At 31.8% G+C, this 22,298-nt stretch overlaps 1 protein-coding gene across 11 annotated transcripts in view; it reads left to right on the top strand.

Moving 5' to 3' along the window:
• The window catches only part of LOC143229060 (xaa-Pro aminopeptidase 1-like), a 100,996-nt gene that overhangs the window by 58,525 nt on the left and 20,173 nt on the right, over nucleotides 1-22,298 (top strand). For 10 of the 11 annotated variants that reach the window (XM_076460788.1, XM_076460786.1, XM_076460794.1 and 7 more), the window contains 6 exons: nucleotides 7,748-7,897; nucleotides 12,387-12,447; nucleotides 13,228-13,297; nucleotides 13,528-13,632; nucleotides 14,025-14,096; nucleotides 21,216-21,292. In XM_076460788.1, coding sequence (XP_076316903.1) covers nucleotides 7,748-7,897; nucleotides 12,387-12,447; nucleotides 13,228-13,297; nucleotides 13,528-13,632; nucleotides 14,025-14,096; nucleotides 21,216-21,292 — 535 coding nt within the window. Of the gene's footprint in view, nucleotides 1-7,747; nucleotides 7,898-12,386; nucleotides 12,448-13,227; nucleotides 13,298-13,527; nucleotides 13,633-14,024; nucleotides 14,097-18,734; nucleotides 18,845-21,215; nucleotides 21,293-22,298 lie in introns of those variants that run through there. The other variant, XM_076460790.1, reaches the window with a different exon arrangement.

The following is a 22,298-nucleotide window of genomic DNA, read 5'->3' as shown; positions in this document are numbered from 1 at the left end:
GATTTTAGTGTCTTACAAAAAATGTGGAGCCTAACTGAATGAAACCTTTCACATAATTTAGAGTAAATTGTTCTTTACTCAATATTTGTACTACATGAATGAAAGTTATTTTTGCACTTATGTTTTAACTTACAGGAATGTTGCTGCTAATTAAACTGTTGTTTATGACTTGAACATACAGTTTTGTTATTGTTAATAGTTTCTAATCAGTAGAAATATTAAAAGATCTAAAAAAATTGTTGGTACCTGGAAAAAAAAATGTACATTTTACCTTCCAGCATCAATAACTAGTGATATGTAAAAATGCAATTTAATATGAACTAGTTCGGTTAGTATCAGGTCATTGCATCTTGACTTCACTTAAATCAAGTTGCTTTCTATGTTTTGTTGCAACAAATACTATATTTTAAGATTCTTGAATTTTCAAATATATATCAGTTTTAAGCAACACTCTACATACATCTGTGAATAAGTCTTATTTTACCTGGATGTATCATGTGAGCAACAACAACTCAGTAGAGAAGCTTCTTCACACATTGAGCCAAAAATGCATTATAATAGTGGTGTTCAAATTCAGCTATTTGATTATAGAACCCTAAGGCAACATTCCTTCTACAGTATGGGGTTGGTCAATCAGATTAACCCCATGCAATTTTGTTTAAAAGAATGTTTATTTTTATCTACTGTTAGGTAACAGCAGTGTAAATTAATTGATCTCTTAGGCGAGGTATATTCTGTGAAATGAATAATTTTTCCAGTCCAATGATCTAATGAAAATTACATTAATAATGTTTTTACTATGTTACATTTCTACTCTGTCAGCATTACATAGTTAAATTGGTGCATTAAGATAAAAAAGAAATAACAAAGAAGTATTGAAAGAAAGATGTATACATGTAATATAAGAAGCTTATTGCATAGTATAACTACATAGAAACCTAATGACAAACTTATTTTATTAAATCTTGTGTGTATTTGATGAAATTAAAAGTGTAAGCATGAAATATTGTAAAATAGACGTAACCTTATTTAGATCTGTAATTAATATTTTCATAATATTTTTAAAGTGAAAGATTTTAAGTTAATTAAAATATATCTTTTATTTGTACTTTTGGTATTTCAATATTGAAATAACTACCTTTTTCAAGAAACGTAAATAATTATTATGATAATTTCCAAAGATTGACATTTGCATGAAGCTTTTTCTGTTGTTAATGTCTCAGTTTTAACTTAACATAAAATTAGTGTTTGTATAATTACATTTAAATGCAAAGATCATAAGCAAGAAATAAAAGTTTTGCTTATAAAAGTTGAAGTGTAATTTCATACTTTTAATTAACACTATCATGCATGATTAAATGGACCCATATAAAGATAATGCTCATACAAGTACAAGTAACTTAAAAATGAACAAAAACCCTGTAGAATTGGAATGAACATAATACAAGGGTTTTGAGATAGATTTTCCAAGGGACCCAGGAACGAATGATGAGAATTTGGACTTGCTTTTTCTGGCTCCTTTTAGTACATCAGTCTCAGCAGATCATTTTGATCACCTCTAGACCCTTTTATTCAATTGGTTATTCAGGTTTGTGGACTTTTTCAGGTCTTTCCTATTGCATGCAACTTCATCCTTGTTAGCAAAAAGGATAACAAATAATTACTTGGTTTTCCCTTCTCCTGTTGATGCTGTTGATCATGCTGAGAGATTTGTCACTCAGTTACAAGATAAAGTAGCTGTGTCTTGTCCCAGTTTATCAGATCAACATTCTTTGGTTTATCATTGCCAGGAGGGAGTCTGTTTATATTCTGAGTGAATGGGACCCCTTTTTGACCTGTGCAGTTCTAGATTGGAACCTGTGATCATTTTAAACAAATCACAGTTTTCTTTGATTCATCGTACTCGCATAACTCTCCTGAGTTATTTATCTTTGATCCAACTTTTGTCTGAAGCTTATCAATGTTCCCCTCAGTGGATTATCTTCTTCTTTTCTTTCATTGATTTCTTAGCTGGTTTGTTGTTAAGATTTATTGGGTAGAGGTACTTGGTTAGAAAAGGTTTGTTTTCTATCTTCTGTCCTCAGAGTTACAGGAAAGTCCTTTTCTCTGTCCCATGTTATTTGCTGGAATTTCAGTGGCATTCCAATCCTGAATTGATACATATTGTTTTATATTCTTTATCATCATTGTTAGTCAAAAAAACCACTATTGAGAGTCGTTCCATTCTTCTGGAATTTTATTTCAATTTATTTGTAGTGCAAAAGAAGACAAAAGATTGGCATCCAATCAGTGATCTGTCTTAACCATGTTTTAGATCCTTCTGCTTCACAATGGAATCTTTTCTCAACCTACAATGGTACGAGGTCTGTTAAAAAAATACGCGAACTGTTTGAATTGCGCAGCTCCAGTTGGTTCCAGGGGAATCCGCTAGGTTCGCACAGATCAGCTGATTACGACGCCATTTTCCGATCGCAGATGTCTTCATTTGTGTATTAGCTACGCGGTTTTAAGTGAAGTGCGATTTTTTCGTTTGGCGGATTTCAGAATGAATGACCTGAAGGAGCAACGACTTGCTGTGAAATTTTGTGTTAAACTTGGAAAGTCTGCAACTGAAACTTTTGCTATGCTTAACACGGCTTACGGTGATGTTGCTATAAAGCGTACGGCATGTTTCAAGTGGCATGAACGTTTTAAGGATGGTCAACAGTTCATTGAAGATGAGGAGCGTCCTGGACGTCCTTCCACGTCAACTGACGACCCACACGTCGAGAAAATCAACATCCTGTTGCGGGCAAATCGACGTCTGACTGTCAGGGAGCTTGCTGAAGAGTGTGGGATATCAGTTGGATCTTGTTACGAGATTTTAACCGAAAAATTGAAGATACACTGCGTTGCTGCGAAATTTGTGCCTCAGAACTCATGAGTTTTTGGCCAAACACTTGATCACTGTTTTTCCCCACCCCCCTACTCACCTGACCTTGCTCCTTGCTATTTTTTCTTGTTCCCCAAACTCAAAAGACCCTTGAAAGGAAGAAGATTTGAGACGATTCCCGAGATTAAGGCAAATGCGACGAAGGAGCTAGAGGACATTACAAAAGAAGCGTACCAGGACTGCTTCAACAAGTGAAAACACCTTTGGGATAAGTGTGTGCGTTGGGGAGGAGAGTACTTTGAAGGGGTCCCAGACCTGTAACTTCTAAATAAAGTACATTTTGTTTTATGACGTCAGTCCGCGTATTTTTTGAACAGCCCTCGTACTTTGCACCCGGGGTCTGGATGACCAAGTTCAATGCTCTTAACACTTATCTTCATAACCCTATAACAGAATCTTCCTGGAGATTTCTCATGTTTGTGCACAAGGGTCAGATGCTACAGTTCTGGGCTCTTTCTTCTGCTCTTGCATCAGAACTTTGTATCCCCTGAAGAGATGTTCAGACTTTTTATTGTCACCTGTGCATTCCTTGGACCTTTGCACACATTATTATATGAACAACTGGCTCCATTCTTTCAGTTAGTAGAACATCACTCTAAAATTCTTCTTTCAGAAGCCAGAGAAGTGGGCTTCCTTATCAGATTCGAGAAATCTATTTTGTCAGTGATGCAATATCTTGTCCATGTGGGTATTTTTCAATACTTACCCAAGTTATCGTCAATCAACCTCTATTGTGTTTTAAGCTATGGCAAGAGCTGCCAGGATTTTACTTCTTCTTCCTTCTGTGTGGACGGTTTTTTCTCTTTTGAGGATGTGGGCATCCCTCAAGCCTCTTATTCCTCTGGGATGAATACATGAGGTTCTTTCACTGGTCACTACATGAACAATGGATTTATGCTTTGTGATCCTTTGGATATCTTGTCTCATTACTCAGGAGCAACATTGTTTATTGCAAATGGTGATCACTGCAATTGAGGTCACCTCGTTTTGAAATCCATCTGTTTACATACACAATCTTTTCAGTGATGGGGAGTTTATCTTAAAATCAAGAGTTCTAGGGTTCTTGATCAGAAGACAAGTCTACCCTCCCTATCAGTGTTCTTGAACTTCTTTCAGTGCATCAGGCAATGGTTCAAAGTCTGTCTTTCTTGAGGGGAAAATTTGTCATGAAACATTTCAAGAATTCCATGGTGGTATTTCAGATTTCTCATCAAGGAGGCACACATTCTCAAGACCTTTGTTTTTATACCTTGTATCTTCTCTACTGGACTCATTCCAATCATATCAGTCTTTTAGAATGTCCAGCAGTAATGAATTTAATTTCAGATTACTTTTTTGTATTCAGTTAGATTCTTCTGACAAAATTAATGTTATATCTCGGGGGTTTTCAGTGGATGTGCTCTCATTTAGGGGTTTCAGCAGTCAGTGTTTTTGCAATTCATTGGAAATCTCAACTGCATTTGGTTTGGTCTCTGTTACCATATCCTCAAGCATTGTCAGTAGATGTGTTCAGTCAGGATTAGACAGGTTTACATCTATATACCTTTCCCCCAATTTGGGTATTGTCCCGGGTTCTCTTGGTTGCATCTTATCGGTCAGCTCAAGTGTGGTTTCCACTTCTTTACTATCTACAAGAATGTCCACCTCTACCTCTTCCACATTGAAAGTCTCTGTTGAGACAATCTCGATCAAAATTCTCCACCCAGCTGTCTGGAAATTCAGTCATTATGCTTGGAAGTTATGCAGTCCTTTGCCTAACGTAAGGGTTTAACTTCCGAGGTTTCTCTGTATTTAAGTAAACCTTTCAGTAGGCCTACCACAATAATTTATCAACAGAAATGGAATATTTATCATCAGTGGTGTATTAAAAGGAATTTAAAATCTCTATATCCTAAAGTATGTATCATATCCTATTTTCTAACTTGGGTATTTCAGAAGGGTCTTGCTTCATTAATGGTAGATTTATATAAGGCATCCATATTCACTATTTTCAGTTATTCTATATAGTCTACTAAAATTCTTTCATATTCTTCAACTCAAACAACATTTTTAAATATTAATTCTTTGTTTCACCATTATTTTAAATTATGTTCTTGTTGTTGAGGGCCTATGGACATGGCTGGTGTGAGTTGTTTGTAACCATCTGCATAGGACTCATTAGCATTCCACATTTGTCCTGCTTCACCTTGATCGGTGTTTTCTTCCCAAAACTCTGGCAGCCAGAGAAGGAGAAAGATCGTTCTTACCAATCCATATGTCAGCTGTTTCTCACCTTTATGTTCTGATCTTGATCATTTGTTATATCCTGTTAGGGCCTTCAAGTGTTATGTAATTCATACTAACTCATCTCAAGGTACTAGGAACCAATTGCTCATTCATTGGGATCCTTTTATTTTCCATTACTTATCTCCTACTTCCTTCACTAGGCAGCTTCGAAAATTGATATATGTGGCGTATAATGGATTATTATCACAGGAGAGGAATCTTTTGCACGTTGAACATCTCAACAGATTTGTCATATCTCTGTCTTATTAGCTGCCCAGTTTAATTATCATCTAGAAGACATTATGCAGGCTTTTTTATCTCATTACTTACATTATCTAGCAATTTCTTTTCCCAACAGTTTTTTACTGTCCCATGTAGTTATTTTGACCAAACCTGTTAGACTTTAATCCTGAACTCTTATTTTTAGGGTCCCTTTATTTTTCACTGGATTCCACTCTGTGGCAAGTGTTGCCCAAGCAGGTGTGCATTAACAACAACTTTCATTATAATGACTACAGGTTGCAACAGGCTCTGTCAAAATGGGATATTTCATAAGACCATCATGGGATTACCTTATTATGGACTTGCACTCATGAACAGTCATGAGTAAAGCTAGAGGTAATCCTGCCCACTTCAGGTTGAATAAATAATGATCAGTTTGCTTTTAAAATTGTAAGGAACTTGGTTTACCTATTGAACTATTCCTCAGAACTTCCCAGTGCATTTTACTTCCGCAGCATCTATTAGTGGAGCTTGGGAGTTCTTACCATTCCTAGTTTCCATTTGCTAGGGTGATGGACATCAGCTTTCCTCCAGAGTGTTTGATTGTGTTTCTTCACTCTGCAGGAGAGGGCAAAGTTGGAGGCCTTCCTACTCAGGTCCTTGTATGTGTTTCTCAGATGCCAGTAAGAGTAGCACCAGCCTCCATGGGAGCCTACTTATAATTCCAGTTTAGATTTGACATTATGTTATTCGGTTGAGTAGCTCATTGCCCTTCTCTTTAATCAGTATCAATTTTGTATATTGTTCATAGAAGGTGGTCCACTATCTCTTCATAATTATGAACATAAAGTGGTCCCATTCTAAGTCTTTTGTTGGACCAAAGTTCAGTAATTCAAGGGATAAGAAAAATGCCCCTTATCCAATTGGTTGTTGAGTGAGGATGAATGTTCATAATTCTCTTCCTTTGGTTGAGTGCAACATACACAATCCTGTCATTTTGAGTTTAGGTTGTTATCTTTTGTATTTCTTCAGGCAGAGGAGGAAGTTTGTCCACTTAGGTGTGATTTACATTCTTACTGTAATTTTGGTGGTGTGGAATGCATCGCTCTATGGCAACAGGTTGGGATTCAATCAAAAGTATGTATACACTTGTAGTTCAATAACCTTAGTCATCAACATGGGATAGAAGTACAATGTTTCCCTATCCACTAGCATAATATTGGCACTTAAAAAGTAATGTCTTTGCTTTATTCTAGTGGACCAGTGTTTTGTAAAATACTGTTACATTTTACATTCTTACTGTAATTTTGGTGGTGTGGAATGCATCGCTCTATGGCAACAGGTTGGGATTCAATCAAAAGTATGTATACACTTGTAGTCCAATAACCTTAGTCATCAACATGGGATAGAAGTACAATGAACCCATATCTTTAGTCTCAAGTTGTGGAACCTTGGCTGTTTAGTTCGGGCTGGCATATACTGATGTTTATGCATGTTCTATTCCACCTTTGATATAGTTCCAGTTCCAGGTGAAGAACGTTTTTTATGTTGGTACACTCTTGTTCTATACAGCTGCTTTCTATATGGGTCATGCCTACATCAGTCCCTCCACCTTCTCAATGTGCGATTCTAGCTGTAGTGTTAATGGTCAGTAAGTATGTTTTAGAAGTTAATGTTTTCCTAAACTGATAATGTATTGTCCACAATATTTAACTCTGTTGAATCTCTCTCTCTCCCAACTTTCTCACTGAAAGATGGTTTATGTTTAGACTAATTTATTACATTATCTGAATGAGGTGCATATATACAGTACCTAAATAGAGGACATATTGAAGTTGGTAGAAAAATCTTTGCTAATTAGAATTTGCTTAGGGCATTTGAGTGAGGTATAAATACTGGAGCAAGCATTCTCAGTGTTTGGATGAGCAAAGAGTGGAAACCCTGAAGATGGAGATATAGCTATAGTATCAGCAGAGCTCAGTATTATTGGCAATACATTTTTGGCTTTAGAAAATGTTAGCTTTGATATCAGTTGAATTTTGTGTATTGGAATCTTTCAGTAGAAATATTGTAAAACATCATATTTATTCATAACTAAAATATACTATTCTTCAGTAACAAAGTGGTAGTTTTCTATTTTTTGAATCATTAAAATTTAAATAATTTTTGTATTATTATCCTGGACTAATTATTTACTTAATGTAAGCCTTTAAAATATGATGAATACATGTGGCAAATAAAACCTGCTTGTTATGAGTCTTCAAATTTCAGTTTTTTTTTCGTTTTTTGTTTTAATGTATGATAGTTTAAAGTAAAAGTTTTCTTCAGTCAGCAGATTGATTACGTTGGACCAAGCTTCGAAATGATATCAGCATCTGGTCCCAATGCAGCTATTATCCACTATCGACCAGCTGAGGAAACAAATAGGACGCTATCAGCTGATGAACTCTACTTGTGTGATTCAGGCGGTCAATACAGGTAGTAGTGCCTCTTATATATTTTTTATTGAAAATTTTGATTTCAACTTGCAGAGTTATGAAATGTGTCAAAAAAACTGCTAAGTTACAGAATGATCAGTTTCATCGATACATACTTATTTCATAAAGCTGTTATGATTAGTGAAATTTGAGTTCAAGTCAGGTTTTATTGTACCTAAGTGTGAGCACAAATGTGGAAAAGTGTAAGCTTGAAACATGGAGAAAAGAAAATGTTTTCTGGCTTGGAGAATAAAAAAAACTTAATCATAAACACTACTACTATTACTAATATCTTTAGATAGCCTTTTCTTCATTATGTTTCTTATGGCTCCCTGGGCTGTTGACATGTGTATTGTGTGGAGCAAGTTATAATATTATCTGATTATAGAATGTGAAAGTTTTGTTATATATTTTTTTATTTTATGCTCTACCAATATTTGTTCCACTTTTCACTTTCTTATTTGTGTTAGAAAACAAACCATATTTATTTCCTTATTGAGAACATCTGTCCAAGCTAATCAATTTGTTTTGATAGTATTGGCTTAAGGAAGTAGTTTTCATTATTTTATATATATATAGTAGCTAACTATTCAAGTTGTATGGCAAATTTATATTTGTACTATTATGAAAATATATTTGTTGAAAACTATGCAAATCCAGAAATGTTTAACTTGCAGATATGTAGCTGACTTAATTACCATAAATAATTCTGAAATATATAATGTTATTGATACCATTTATCCAGCATATTATTTAGATTTAGAAATTAAAGTAATTGATAAAAAGGATATAAATATAAATATTTTTGACAAAAGAAAAGATTTTGATGTTCTAATTTGTGATTTACCTTCCTTAAATAGTAATGTACCATACCCATCTGTTACAAACATTATAATTCTGCAGTTATTCAGATATTGTAAAATTTGTAATAAAATGCAGTATTTTATTAATAATGTTGAAATACTAATACAAAAATTAATAGATAATGGATTAAATAAAGACATTTTATATAAAATTATTAAATTATTTTGTAATAAATACAAAAATGTACTAAATAAATACAAATAAGTAAAATTCAGAGAAATTTTACTGAAAATTACTAAATTATTTTTAGTGAAAAATAAGGGCATTTAAGAAGACACTACTTTATGCAGATGTACACCTTGAGCCACATATAAAAACATGATAGTCACAGTACTCTTAGTATACTGATATAATTCAATGTTGTGTTAATTAGTGCTCAACAATATTGAGGGCAGAAATGCTAAATTCAAGAGGTTAGTTTCATATTACTTACCTACAATTGATGGTTCTTATTTCCTTATTTTTTATGTTTATCTTTTTCTTATTTTTATTTTAACTTGAGAGAGCAGTCACCTTCCTAAAATTGTTTGCAGGCAGTGAAGGGTGATATAGATGTGGGACATTGTGGATTTGAGCACCCAAATCTTGTAGTCTGATTGTGTCTATTTCTTATGTGAGACTAGCAAATTAAATGTTAAGACTGATAGAAGGTGTATCCCCACTTCAATGAGGGTTATACTTCTTCAGTCACCTACAAAACCTAGGATACTTTTTATAATCCCTTGTTGTTGCTTGTACCCTTGAATCTTTTTTAAAAGAAATGCAGCATATTTTGTTTAATTTTAATGTGTTTTCTTTTGGCTATATATGTTCTCTCCTTTTCTCTAAGAGATACATACTTAAATAAATGTGATAACAGCTTATAATGAGTAAACTGTAGGAAAATGCAAGTGAATAATTAAGTTTTTAGCATGACATACAGTAATTAGGCTTCATTTTAGTAAAATTAATGTGCAAATAGTCTTGTTTTTAATTAATCGTTAAACATATTTTTTAAAAATAGCTGTTGTATTTATTTTTACTTCTTCAACATTTAAATATACTGAAATCAGACATGCACATACCCTTATTTATTTTGTTAATGCAAGTTGTACTATTTAGTTTTTCTAGTGTTACTGTTTGTCATGGTTCAAGAGTACATTCAAAATGGATTAAAATGAAATGTTTTTGTTATTCAGTATGAGGATGTGACATTTCATACAGATTTCTGGAAGGATCTCTAGCAGTTGCTGTTTCTGTATTATCTGTATTATGAATAATTCTTCAGTATCTGCATTTCCAGTATAATAAGGTGTTAAAAGCAGACTATTTTAATTATTTCAAAACACTTTATAATTTTCTTAGTTATAACTTAGTGAAAGCTTGAGCTCAGCTCAAACCTCATCTTTCTAAAAAGTCAACCTTAACTTTAAGAGAACAAACCAAAGTTTGCACTTCTTGCTTCTTTTTGTCTAAAACATGAATATTAATTCCAATACAGTGCTTACCTCCTCTCACAAGATTAGCTGTTCTTATCTAGTTCTCCATTAGTATGGAAACATTTTTCTTTACACATACCACAAGCCTTCTGCTTTCTTATATTAGAATAAAATGATTCTAACATTTCTCTCATACAAATCATCATGTGTCTCTTCTCTTCCAATAGACGAGTGACATACTCACATGATGAGTGTTATTCCCTATATATATCTCTATCAAACTGTCACTTTTCATTTGACAGAGCTTGAGCTCAGACATGTTCCTTTGTTTGTTTCAAGTTTTAACTTTTATTATGCTTGCAAAGTGGTTTCATTTAAATTACTTCCAAGTTTATTCAAACTGTTTTTTTTTTCACTTTATCCTAGTTGTTACAGTTGCATTATCATTTATAATTTCAATTTTTGGTTGACTCTTCTTGATTATGAATTCTGAAGTTAATTTTACCACTTCAGGGTTACACCTGCAACTAGTGCTATATCAGAAGTATCAGGTGAGGTCAACCCAGGGGAAGATTTGTCATCATTTATTTGCATGGAGGTTGAACATTACTTGGATCACCTCTCTATTCAAAACTTGCAAAACTTTTATCCAAACATGCTGAGCCTTATTCAGGTTGATGAGGTCTTTGGATTTCTTATTTCCACATCTTGTTTTTGCCATGCTTTCCCTTGTTTCTCTTCAGGAATTAGTTAAGCCTACTATGATCTTTTTGGGTTTTGTTTCTCGAATGTGTTATGTTTCTTCCCTTACCCCTATTTCCTGTGAACCAGATTCTTCCTTACTACATGATCAATCTTCACATCTCTATTTGGTTTTTCCCCCTACAGATATTCAAAACTGTTAAGTAGTAAGGATTTCTATACTTCACTGGAAAAAAGTGGAGAAAAAAGAGCATTATAGAGTCCAAAAGACAGTGCAATAGGTGATTATGAAACCTTGTTCTGAAAAGCAAACCACACTGATTTATTCAATCAAGGCATGGCAGTTGCCCCCTTCTGCTTTACCAGTGCCATCCATGAGTAGTGCAATCTGGGACAGGCCTATTTATGAAATGTGTATCAAGAGGTTATTGACCATCCAGTGCTCTTGTGAAACACCCCATCCCAAAGGTTTGTATGCAGAGCCATGAAAGAGTATGTGAATCACCATGTACATAGTGTGTACATTTTCTGTCAAACTTCAAGGTGATAGTGTGGTAGAGGTTTATAGAGGGAGTCACATGCATCAAAAAAGTATGCTACTCTTCTGCTGAGGGAGAAGTAACACATGATGATTTACATGAGAGACATGGTGGAATAATTTGATTTGGGGAGCAGAAGGCTTGTGGCATGGGTAATTAAATATAACTTTGCATATAGAGAGCAGCACTATATGAGAAGAGCTAATCTTGTTAAAGAAGGTAAGAACCATTCAGAAATACATTATATTCCTAGCTGCTAAAATAATATCTGATGCTTCCAGTTTTTTTTCTGTATGATGCTGTCTTCACACATAACACTCAGTTTCATGCATATGGTAGTGATTAATTATCAGTAGATGATATTATCAAGAAAATAATTATGGTTTATGTCATATGACAGTTAAACTATAGATTTAGCGTAGAAAGAACTAAACTGTATCAGTGTGCAAACCGTAAATGTGTTATGGTCTGCTACAAAATGCCTTTCCCCCCAAATTTAGGTTGAATTTAATATATAGAATAAAATTCAATTTAATATCAAAATCTTTATTTTAGTCATTTATTTATTTTTATAAATCTTGTTTTTAACAGCTTATTGGTTGTAATAAAAACTAATTCCTTAAAGACTAGTACTAATAATGTACTCTATGTATATATAATGTTGAGAGAATTAAGAGCATCGTTAATACTCTTCATACACTTCTTGCTCTCATCACTTGTACATCACGATATGTTAATTTTGAGGTCATATTAAAGAAAAAAGTTATTTTTTTAGCTTTACTGTTTAACTTGTATCATCCCTAGCATTGATTAAAATAACAACAAACAGTTTTTTTTCTTTGTTGATACATAAATTAACGTAGATTTTGTTCCTCATGTGAGTTACTACATTTGGTAAACAACAAATGTGTTGAACATTTGAATTTAAATATTATATGTTAATTTTGTCTTTATATTTACATTCTAGGGATGGAACAACTGACATAACCAGAACCTGGCATTTTGGGAGCCCATCTCAGTATGAAAAGGTATGCAGTCAAATTGTTTTTAAGTTGTGGATTAACTCAGTACTAGTAGAAGACTAAGTTCTTAAGTTAGTTTTTATTACATTATTACATGTTTTTGATGGAATTTACAGCAGATGTCATGTGAGTAACAATTTTGTTCAGATATTTCTATAAAGAACTTAATATAATATAAGCCACTATAATTTAGTTATTGGAATGTACCTTTTAAGTTGGTTGCACTTGTGATTAAGTGTTAAATAATGTTTGTATTAATTCTTTATGTTTGGGCTTTAGGAATCATTGCATGTACATGTTTTATGCAGAAAATTCTCTTCATCTACAGTAAAATTTGGTTCTGTTTTGATTTAATGTGCCTGTGAATGTCTAAAGTACCCTGTAGGAATTAATATAAAGGAAGATTTGTGTAGTAAACACTTTGTGATGAACAAAATGAGACCTGTAATAGAAAATCAATAGTTTGTATAAAAACAAAAGTATAAGTGTAACAAGTTTTGTAAATTAGTTAACAGTGTATTGCTTTTAAGATACCAGAATTCTACAAATGTGTTAATTGTGGATATATTTTGAAAAACAGTAATTGTTTCTGCATTGGTTGTATAAATTGTTAAATTATATTTTGTATTGGTTCAGCTAAGAGTACTGAAATGTTAAAATTTACCTTTTTGAAGTTATTATGTGTGTCTGTTTCTCTGCATTCATTACTTTGTTCATTTCATTTTTGTACATTATTTCATCTTATTACCTTGTTGTCCAAGGATGTTTATATCTAAATATCTTTAGGAGTGTTTCACCAGAGTTCTGAAAGGACATATTGCTTTATCTTCTGCTGTATTCCCAAATCGAACAAAAGGTATTTGTAAAAAACTGTATGGATTTTTGTTTTCTAATTTGTTTAGTATTTTAAAACAATTGCAATATTCATTGTAAATCAAATGTCAAATAAACTTCTGTAATTTGTATTGAGTCTCAGCTTTGTGTTTTTATCTTTTTATTAAAATATAAGTTTTGGATCTTAGATTTAAAATAGGTGAGAAAAACCCCATATAGATGTTTAATTCTGTTCTTTTGTTCTGCCACTAGGACAAATGCTAGACACTTTAGCTCGTAAAGCCCTATGGGAGGTAGGCCTTGACTACTTACATGGTACTGGTCACGGTGTTGGTGCTTATCTTAATGTTCACGAAGGTAATTCTTGTCTTCCTGACTTAATGTTGAACATATATCAGTTAAGACTGTATTCTAGTGTTAGCTATTCTTGATTTGCTCTGTGATATGGTTATATGCAATTTTATTAAAAGAAACTGATTACAAATTATATATGTGTAACTAGAATAATGATATTAGATAGAGTCAAATAAATACATACATTGGTAAAAATAATGTGTACAAAGAAATAAAATAAAAACTTGTATACGTTTTGGCTGTAATTGATCTTTTGCTAGTCAGTACTCTTTATTTAGCATTATGTTTATTTTATACTGATCCATGTGGCCACTGAAAGAAATACAGTATATTCATTTATAAGTTAGCATATAGTTATTTTTAGGTTTCATTGTATTATTATGTCTATTCTGTAGGACCTTCAGGCATCAGCTGGAGACCCAATTCAGATGATCCTGGATTAACAGAAGGGATGATACTTTCAAATGGTAAATATCAACTGATTTAGACAGTTATAGAGTATAAAAAGGGTAGCAAAGGATATTGTTGGATTATTATTGTATCAGTATTGGTTGGTTTCTCTTTGCTGTTTTCTGCCTTTTAGTAACAGTTTTATAACATTGTAATTTTGGGGGAATTATTCATTCTTCAAGAATTTATTGTTTCACTTTTTATTGTTCCAAATGTTAATATTTAGATGTTGCCAATCCTGTTACACAATCTTTTTCAGTAATGATTGTACCCAAGGATTAATAAAGGATGAACACATGACTCATGACATATGTAATTTAATACATTTAAATGCATCTAATACTTTAACCTTTTATATGTGAACTGGGCTTGCAAAAAAATTACCATTACCAGTAATAATAGTTTACCACAGTATCATTATTAATAACTTTCATCCAAGACTTATCAGCTTAAATTAGCTGAAGTACTTAAAAAATGGCTGTAATTTAACAATTGCATATTTCAATAAGGGTTTTTACTAGACATCATCTCCTGAATGTGGGTTATAGAGATTACAGTCAGGGTAAATGTCATCATGGTCAGTAGAATTACATTCAAAATTTTATTAAACTACTGTTTAATGAATATATGTCCATAAATGTGAATTAAACTGTAGTTTTTAACTTAAATTCTAGTATTATACATTATTTAATTTCTCAGTTGAAAAGTAAATGTTAAAAAGATTAAGTATTGTTTTTTTTTGTGTGTTGCATAATTCATTTTCCTCTGCATTTTCTCAGACTGTATTATGGGTACCATAAAATGTGAAGTCTGCAGTTTGTAATGAAATTAAAACTTTAACTACCAGTACTGATAAGCCACAATATAAAATGAGGACTTTGTATTTTTCCTGTTTGATGAGATGTCAGTGAACCCACTATGATGACTCGACCAGTCACTTTCTTTTTTGAAAATATTTATTAACCTATACCAACTTGTCTCAAGTACATGTTTGTACTAATAAAAAATGCTCATTTTGTACTATGTTATTTTGTCGGTCTTCCAAAAGAATTTACATGGGTAAAACTCTTACTCCTTTTGCAGAGTTTGAAGAGTGGTGATCAAGGCAGTATGATTATTGGAAATGATAATTTTTTTACTCACCCAAATACACCTTAGTTAGGATGCCTGATAAATTTCAGAGGAATTTTATGGTATCGATATAATTATTTATAATATGTTTTTCAATTTCAAAATCCATGTATAAAACCTACAAAAATTATTACTTTTTACATTTTTTGTATGCAGAAGTTGATGGGGCTTAGTAAGTATAATGCATAGTAGTAGTAGAGATCACTGTTTTTCACATATTTTTTATTTACTGTTCTATTTTTTAAGAAAAATAAATTTAACAATGTTCTAAGAAGGTTGGTAAGTTTTCATGACTATGGGGCCAAACTTACCAGTCTTAGAACATCTCAATTCCATAGACAAAAGAATCCACTTCACTATGGAAATAGAGGAACAAAACAATCTGCCATTTCTTGGCATACTCATCAGCAAACAAGCAGGACAAAAAAATACAACTGTATATAGAAAACCCCACCCGCACAGACAGATACCTACATTTCCAATCCTATCGTCCAATCTTGATAAAAAATAGTATAATCTAATGCCTAAACAAGAGAGCAGAAAACATTTGCGATAAGATATCCATCAAAGCAGAATGCCAAAAGATCATAGAGAGTTTTAAAATAGAATGGTTACATCCCCTCCTTCATCAAAAACTTCTTGAAGAAGACCACAACAGAAAGAAAAGATCAGAAAGTTACCACTATTTACCTATAATATTTCAGTGAAAAGCTCAAACGCATAGCCAAGAAATTCAACATAGAAGTCCAGTGGAAATCCTACAATACCTTAAGGTTCATTCTGATAAAAAACAAACAGAGACCTACCAAAAATAATCTCAAAAACGTTATCTATGAAATTCCATATTCCTACAACAGTACATACATTGGAGAAACGGGAAGAAAACTCGCAACAAGAATAAAAGAACATAAAGATAGAATAAAACTCGTGAAAACACAAAATTCAGCCATTGGAGAGCATGCCACGCCAACTGGACACAGAATAAACTGGGACAAAACTAGAATGATTGACACAGACAAATTCTGGAAGACAAGAAAAATCAGAATCATTTTATATTAACACTATTAAACCTTTGCTAAATAGAGATTCCAGATTAGAGGTGAGTAACCTGTGACTGCCATTGGTTGAATCTACAGGAAATTTCTCCTCCAATCAGAAACAGTGATAAGCTAACTAATCATAACATGCTCTCCACAGTTCACTAGCACACTATAAAAGACCAACACCTACACACACACTGCCCTGAAGACGAAAGGTGGAAGACTTTCAAAATGTTGTCCTCTACCCTTGTGTCTCCACAACGGGCAGTTGTCATCCATTCTACAAAGTTTCATCATGAATACTCTGCCTGAACAATCTATCACAGGTTCATGTAACTTTCTTTTTTTCTTTTTACTTTTTTTACTTTAGAGTCACAAACAAACATGGAATAAAACTTGTAATCTTTTCAAAAAATTAAAACAGAAGCATAAAAAAATTCTAGGAAAAATCATTTTCGAGAATAACAGCACATTATGATGAAAGAAACTAATAACATCTTTTCTTTCTATTTTGTGCATTTAATATCACCACCTCCAAGATTCCAACTATTGTTTGCACAGTGAAAGTTTTGCAAATCTTTTATTTGTTATGAGATTAGATTCTTAAAGGTTTATAGGAAGGTTCAAATTTTGAGCAGTAACAGTACAATGCAGGTGTTTATTCAGTATTATATAACCCATTGTACATGGGCTCTCTATTAGACCAAGCCCATGATTTAGTAATTAATATGTGTATCTTCACAAAGTGTAGCAGTCTTTTAGAAAATGTACAAGTCTGTTGTATACAAAATGTCAGATGTGTTAAAAAGTATTTGTATGCAGTATATGGTTCCCTGGTGGGACAGTGGAAAGTTTTCGGATTTACAATGCTAAAATCAGGGGTTCATTTTCCCTCGATGGACACAACAGATAGCCCAATGTAGCTGTGCTATAAAAAACACACACACTTAGGCTCTGTTGAATCAGTCTGAAATGTGATGTTCATGTTAAGAATAAAATTACTTTTGTTCATCGTATAGTTTGCACATTGCATTCATATAATCTCTGCAACCTCCAAAATGCATATCTACAGTTTTTTCAGTATTACTGTACATTTTATCTGGTATTTACTCTACTGTGAATTGTCACTAAATCAGCAATGTATTATAAAATTAATAGATAAAACTGATATCAAATAAATGATACCTTGTTGAATGGTACTTTGCAAAAAGTCATGGAATAAACACTTGACTCTCACCTGTGTTTATGGGAATAATAGGTAATCTTACTTATGCTACCTTTGATATATATATATATATGTAAACTAGAATACAAATTTTTAAAGTACATGCATCAGTATAATGTTATAAATTATTACATGCTACTTCTTATATGGAATACCTTAATTTTTGAATTAACAAAAAAGTATAATTATAAAATATTATCAATATCACTATTTTGTATGAACTTGTATAACATAAGTTTTTTGTATGAATAATATATACTTCTGAACTAGCTTGAGATGTAAAAAAAGTATTAGAAAATACAGCTGAAGGGTTTCAGGTCATGATAAAATGACAAATTTTGGAAATCTTGCTGCAAGACCTTTGGGGGGGAATTAAAATACTTCAGTTAATTGATTGTGAATAACATGTTTCTTTATGATCCTTTTATTTTGTCACTGCAGTAATGACTACTTCCAGCTATAAATTGTAAAAAAGACCCATAAACTGATAAATATAAATTAACAATAAAACATATTCAGGAATGAAAAGAGTATTAAAGAATCAATGAAAAGATTCTCAGATCTGTGGTAGTTTATTTTTAGATCTTTCAAACTTCCCATCACATCACATTGTTCTTTTTTGCACATAACATACATATTTTATCAAATAGTTTGGGTGATAACAGTGATATTTGCTAAAGGGTTGGTATAAATGACCTGTCAACAAACCATGTTTAACACCAGACTAAATCAGAGCTTATTTGTGCAACTTTCTGATAGTGCTGTTTCTTACGGTTATTTAAAACTTTCTTGCATTGGTAGCAATGCAAAAGGTAAGTATGGTGCACAGCTAACACAAGAAAATACCAAGAACAGTTGAAAGTGAAAGGAAGCACTTTCATAAATTGATGATATTTGACATCAGTGTTTGTAACTTTCCAAACTGCAGCATTTCAGGAAGGTAGGCGAGCATTCTTTGCTGAACAGAACCTGTTTTAGTAATGAAACATCTACATTTTGTTGATGATTCTACAGGTTATGGGGAAGATAGGTTTTATAAAGTTAGCTCATTGGTTTAATACTTTCCATTCCAATGTAAAAGAAATACTATTACTGTGAACTGTGTAATGATGGACTTGTAGTTCTTTGGAGAGATGATATATATATATATATATGCATGCATGCATGCATACATACATAAAACACACACGTATCATATAGAACATATAATATGTGAGCTAGAGACTTTGTTCTGAATGTTTTTATTTACACTGGAATAGTGGACAAAAGTGATGATGGGAATTTTTCAAAAAAAGGTGATTTTGAAGCTGTTGGACTGTCAGCTGAACAGGAGTCATTCTCTGTATCTAGGTAAAACATTGGTTTGCTAAAGTGAAAAGAAACTAGAATACATGGTCCAATGAAACAAGCTTGCACAAGGTGTGTATTGATGTGATCAACTTCTTTTATATATCCAGGAAAGCACAAAGTGGTTAATGGTAGTCATTCTTACTCAGGACCTTATGAAAAATGTATATCTCCTGTGTAAAAGAACACCCAGAGTTACACAAGATCTTCTAGTTCCTAATGTACCATTGTACAAAGTATGCTTGTTAATAAACATAGTAAGAAAATTGAGCATGCTGTAACAAGACATTTGCTCAAAACAATTTTATTTCATCCAAAAGTATAAAAACCTCACAAATAACAGTGTGTTATTAGAGGAAAGAGAAGTAACATATTTTTATTTTTCTGAGTATGAAAGAGAACGAGAGTTTTAAGGCTATGTTTGACACTTTTCATTGAAAATATAGAGTAGTAAAATGTAAGAAAATTCAAATAATTATCAATAGAATGGATTTCTAATTTCACATTTATATAATTAGATTTATTTGGCAGTTCAAAAATTCTATATCATTTTTATTATTCATAAACAGTACCACAGTTTGAAAGTAATACATATACTGTGTCATGTGACAAATTTCAAATAGCAGTGCCAGTGATGAAACTTGTTTTATTTGTTTAAACAAACACTGTTCATATATACCAACCAAGAGTAATTTTTTATTGCTTTTGTTGTTCATTTAGACTTGAATTCATGAAAATGTAAAATTGGCATCTGGGCATATCTGATTTTATCATAGCAGAAAACACATTAAGTTATGCTGAACAACAGTAAATACTTTCTTTTGGGTGTCACCAGTTTACAAAGATGAAGCTTTCATTCAAAAATGTAAAAATCTATTTTGAAGATCAAAACATTTAATACAATAACAGCCCTCTTGAATCTCTTTGTGTAATAAATTTCTTTTATGAGTCATCTTGATTGAAGGGCAAATATTTTAATTTTGACATACAGTGAATACCTATCTGTATGAAGTAATATCATTCATGTATGGTAAAGAATAAAGAAGAGAAAATATAAATACAAATAACCACAATGTAGTGTCAGACACAACTTGCATCTTTTATGAAATTGTTTCTAAGTGTTGTTAGTGACAAAATAATATTTTCTTGAAGAGTAATCAATACAAATTATTCTTAAAACCATAAAACTTCAAATGTCAGATTGTGTTTTTTGTTACAAATATGAGCATTTTCATAAAGAAATAGATATATCTAATAATATGAGAAGACTTGTTTTTGAAAGCACCTCCCATGATGTAATGAAACAAACTATGAGTATGGATTTATTTTAGGAAGAAAGATCAGTAAGATTATCATTGTCATAAGTATACTTGAGTAACATCTTTACTTTTGTTCCAGCCTTCAAGTGAGATTTTGGGCTCCTTACTGAGGTTTTCTTTTGGATAGAAAAAAAAAAGATTCAAGAGTAATCCTTGAGAAATAGTTAACTTAGTACAGCTAATAACCCAAAATTCAGTTTAATTGTATTACTTTCATACTTAACTCTCAATTTATCAACTCATTTTTGTACAATTTTCTACCATTGGAATTGGAATCCACTTACTGCATCATAATGAGTAATTTAATATTTTCTCAATGTGAAAAACTAAGCAAACAACCTGAATGAAGTCACTCATATTTTACTTTGTATATAAATGATTCCAGTAGATATTAATAGAATTAGTTTTTAATACAGATGGAATTTTGTTGAAATGTTTTTGTATGAGTTGCATGTAATTAGAAATGCCATTAATCAATAAAATCATGAATGTATGTATAATATGTTATATAAATAATCTAGAAAAATATTTCTACAAGTGGTGTGAACTTGAATCATAATACTAAAATTTATAATACCTTCTTTTGTAGACTGGCTTAGGTACTTATTTCATTCCAAGCTTAATAACGAAGTTTATTAATTTAAATTTGCTAGAGTACAGATAATGTTCATTTTTGTACAGTTTTATTTCTCTTAGAAATTCATAGAACAATGAGAAGACAAACTGATTATTTAGTTTTCATCAAAATCTCTAGACAGAAGTTGGAATTATGTTTTATCAAATTAATGAAAGTCATGAAATTTGTAATTTGTTCTCATCTCTACTTAGATATCCCCTTGAATAAGTAATCATTTCTGCTGGTTATATAAAGTAAAGTTTTGCAAAATGCTGCCATTTTTCAAGGCCTAATTTAGAACGTGATATTTTGTTGTGTTATGAAATTTTAAAATTATGTTGTTTAATGCATGAAATCCAGTAAAGATTCAAGCTGTTGTAAAAGTATTAAAGGAATATATATGCCTGTCAAGTTTTAAATCATTCTGTATTAATTCCGATGTTACATTTTGTTTTCAGAACCAGGTTATTATGAAAATGGAAGATTTGGTATAAGAATAGAAAATGTTGTCTTGGTGAAAAGTTGTGAAACTAAGGTCAGTATATAAATTTATACACAAAACACAAGATGAAATTTTTTAAATAAAAAAGTAAACAAATTTTTATGGTTCAAGTTTAAGTAGAAGCTATATTTAGATGTGTTTTAAAGTATCGTATTTTTGTAACGAGGTTTAAGTGATATTTAATTTTTTTTTTGTAGTCTAATGCTGAATCTATATGTCACATCTATGGTTGTTTTATTATCAAACTTTTAATTATTTTATGTTTTTCTTATGACTTATTCTTTGTGTATATCATATCAATTTTTTATTATTTATATACCGTAGCCACAATATTTAAATATTGAAGTAAATGAACAAAATAAGTTTATTAAATGTTTCACAACAAAAGCATTGCATCAGCAGTAAACTACAGAAATAAGAATATGACTACAATAACAGTTACGCTGGGTACTGTAGAATTTTGTATAAAGATTGTGTGTTATTGCAAGAGAAAAGGAAATAATAAGCAAGTTTTTCTTTTTATGAGAAGTTTAGTTTTTGACTTGTTTATAGTAAAATTCTGAAGTCTGATATGCTGTTTAAACACCATACATGATCATTATCCTGAAGTATTCCAGTCTGTTGACTGTTCTTTGACTGATATACTCTCATATATTTATGCATTTGAATTTTAAGATGATGCTTAGTTTTGCTAATATAGGAGCCCATACATTTCTACATGTATATAAGTGAGTAAGAAATGATCACTGGGTTATTGGAAGATTGTCCTTATTTTGGAAAAAATTCCTCTAGTCTCAGTGCATATATAAAATAACCTTTAGATCAGTTTGAAGGTAAATTTAATTAGTTCCTTCTTGATTGAAACAGGACAGTTAGTGGACTGCTGAAAAATTAAGGGTAAGACTCATTAATCTGTTGTGTTTAAAGACATATCCAAAATATCCTTGTTGTACAACTGTTTTTCAGGTGTAACAATTTAAGATTAAGTTGTTTTTCTTAAGTCCTGGTTGTACATGAAATCATGTAACACATATGAAAC

This window comes from Tachypleus tridentatus, chromosome 10 (genome assembly GCF_004210375.1).
Source record: "Tachypleus tridentatus isolate NWPU-2018 chromosome 10, ASM421037v1, whole genome shotgun sequence".
Taxonomy (NCBI): Eukaryota; Metazoa; Arthropoda; class Merostomata; order Xiphosura; family Limulidae; genus Tachypleus; species Tachypleus tridentatus.
Note: the sequence above shows the minus strand (reverse complement) of the source record. Positions and strands in the feature narration are given on the sequence as shown.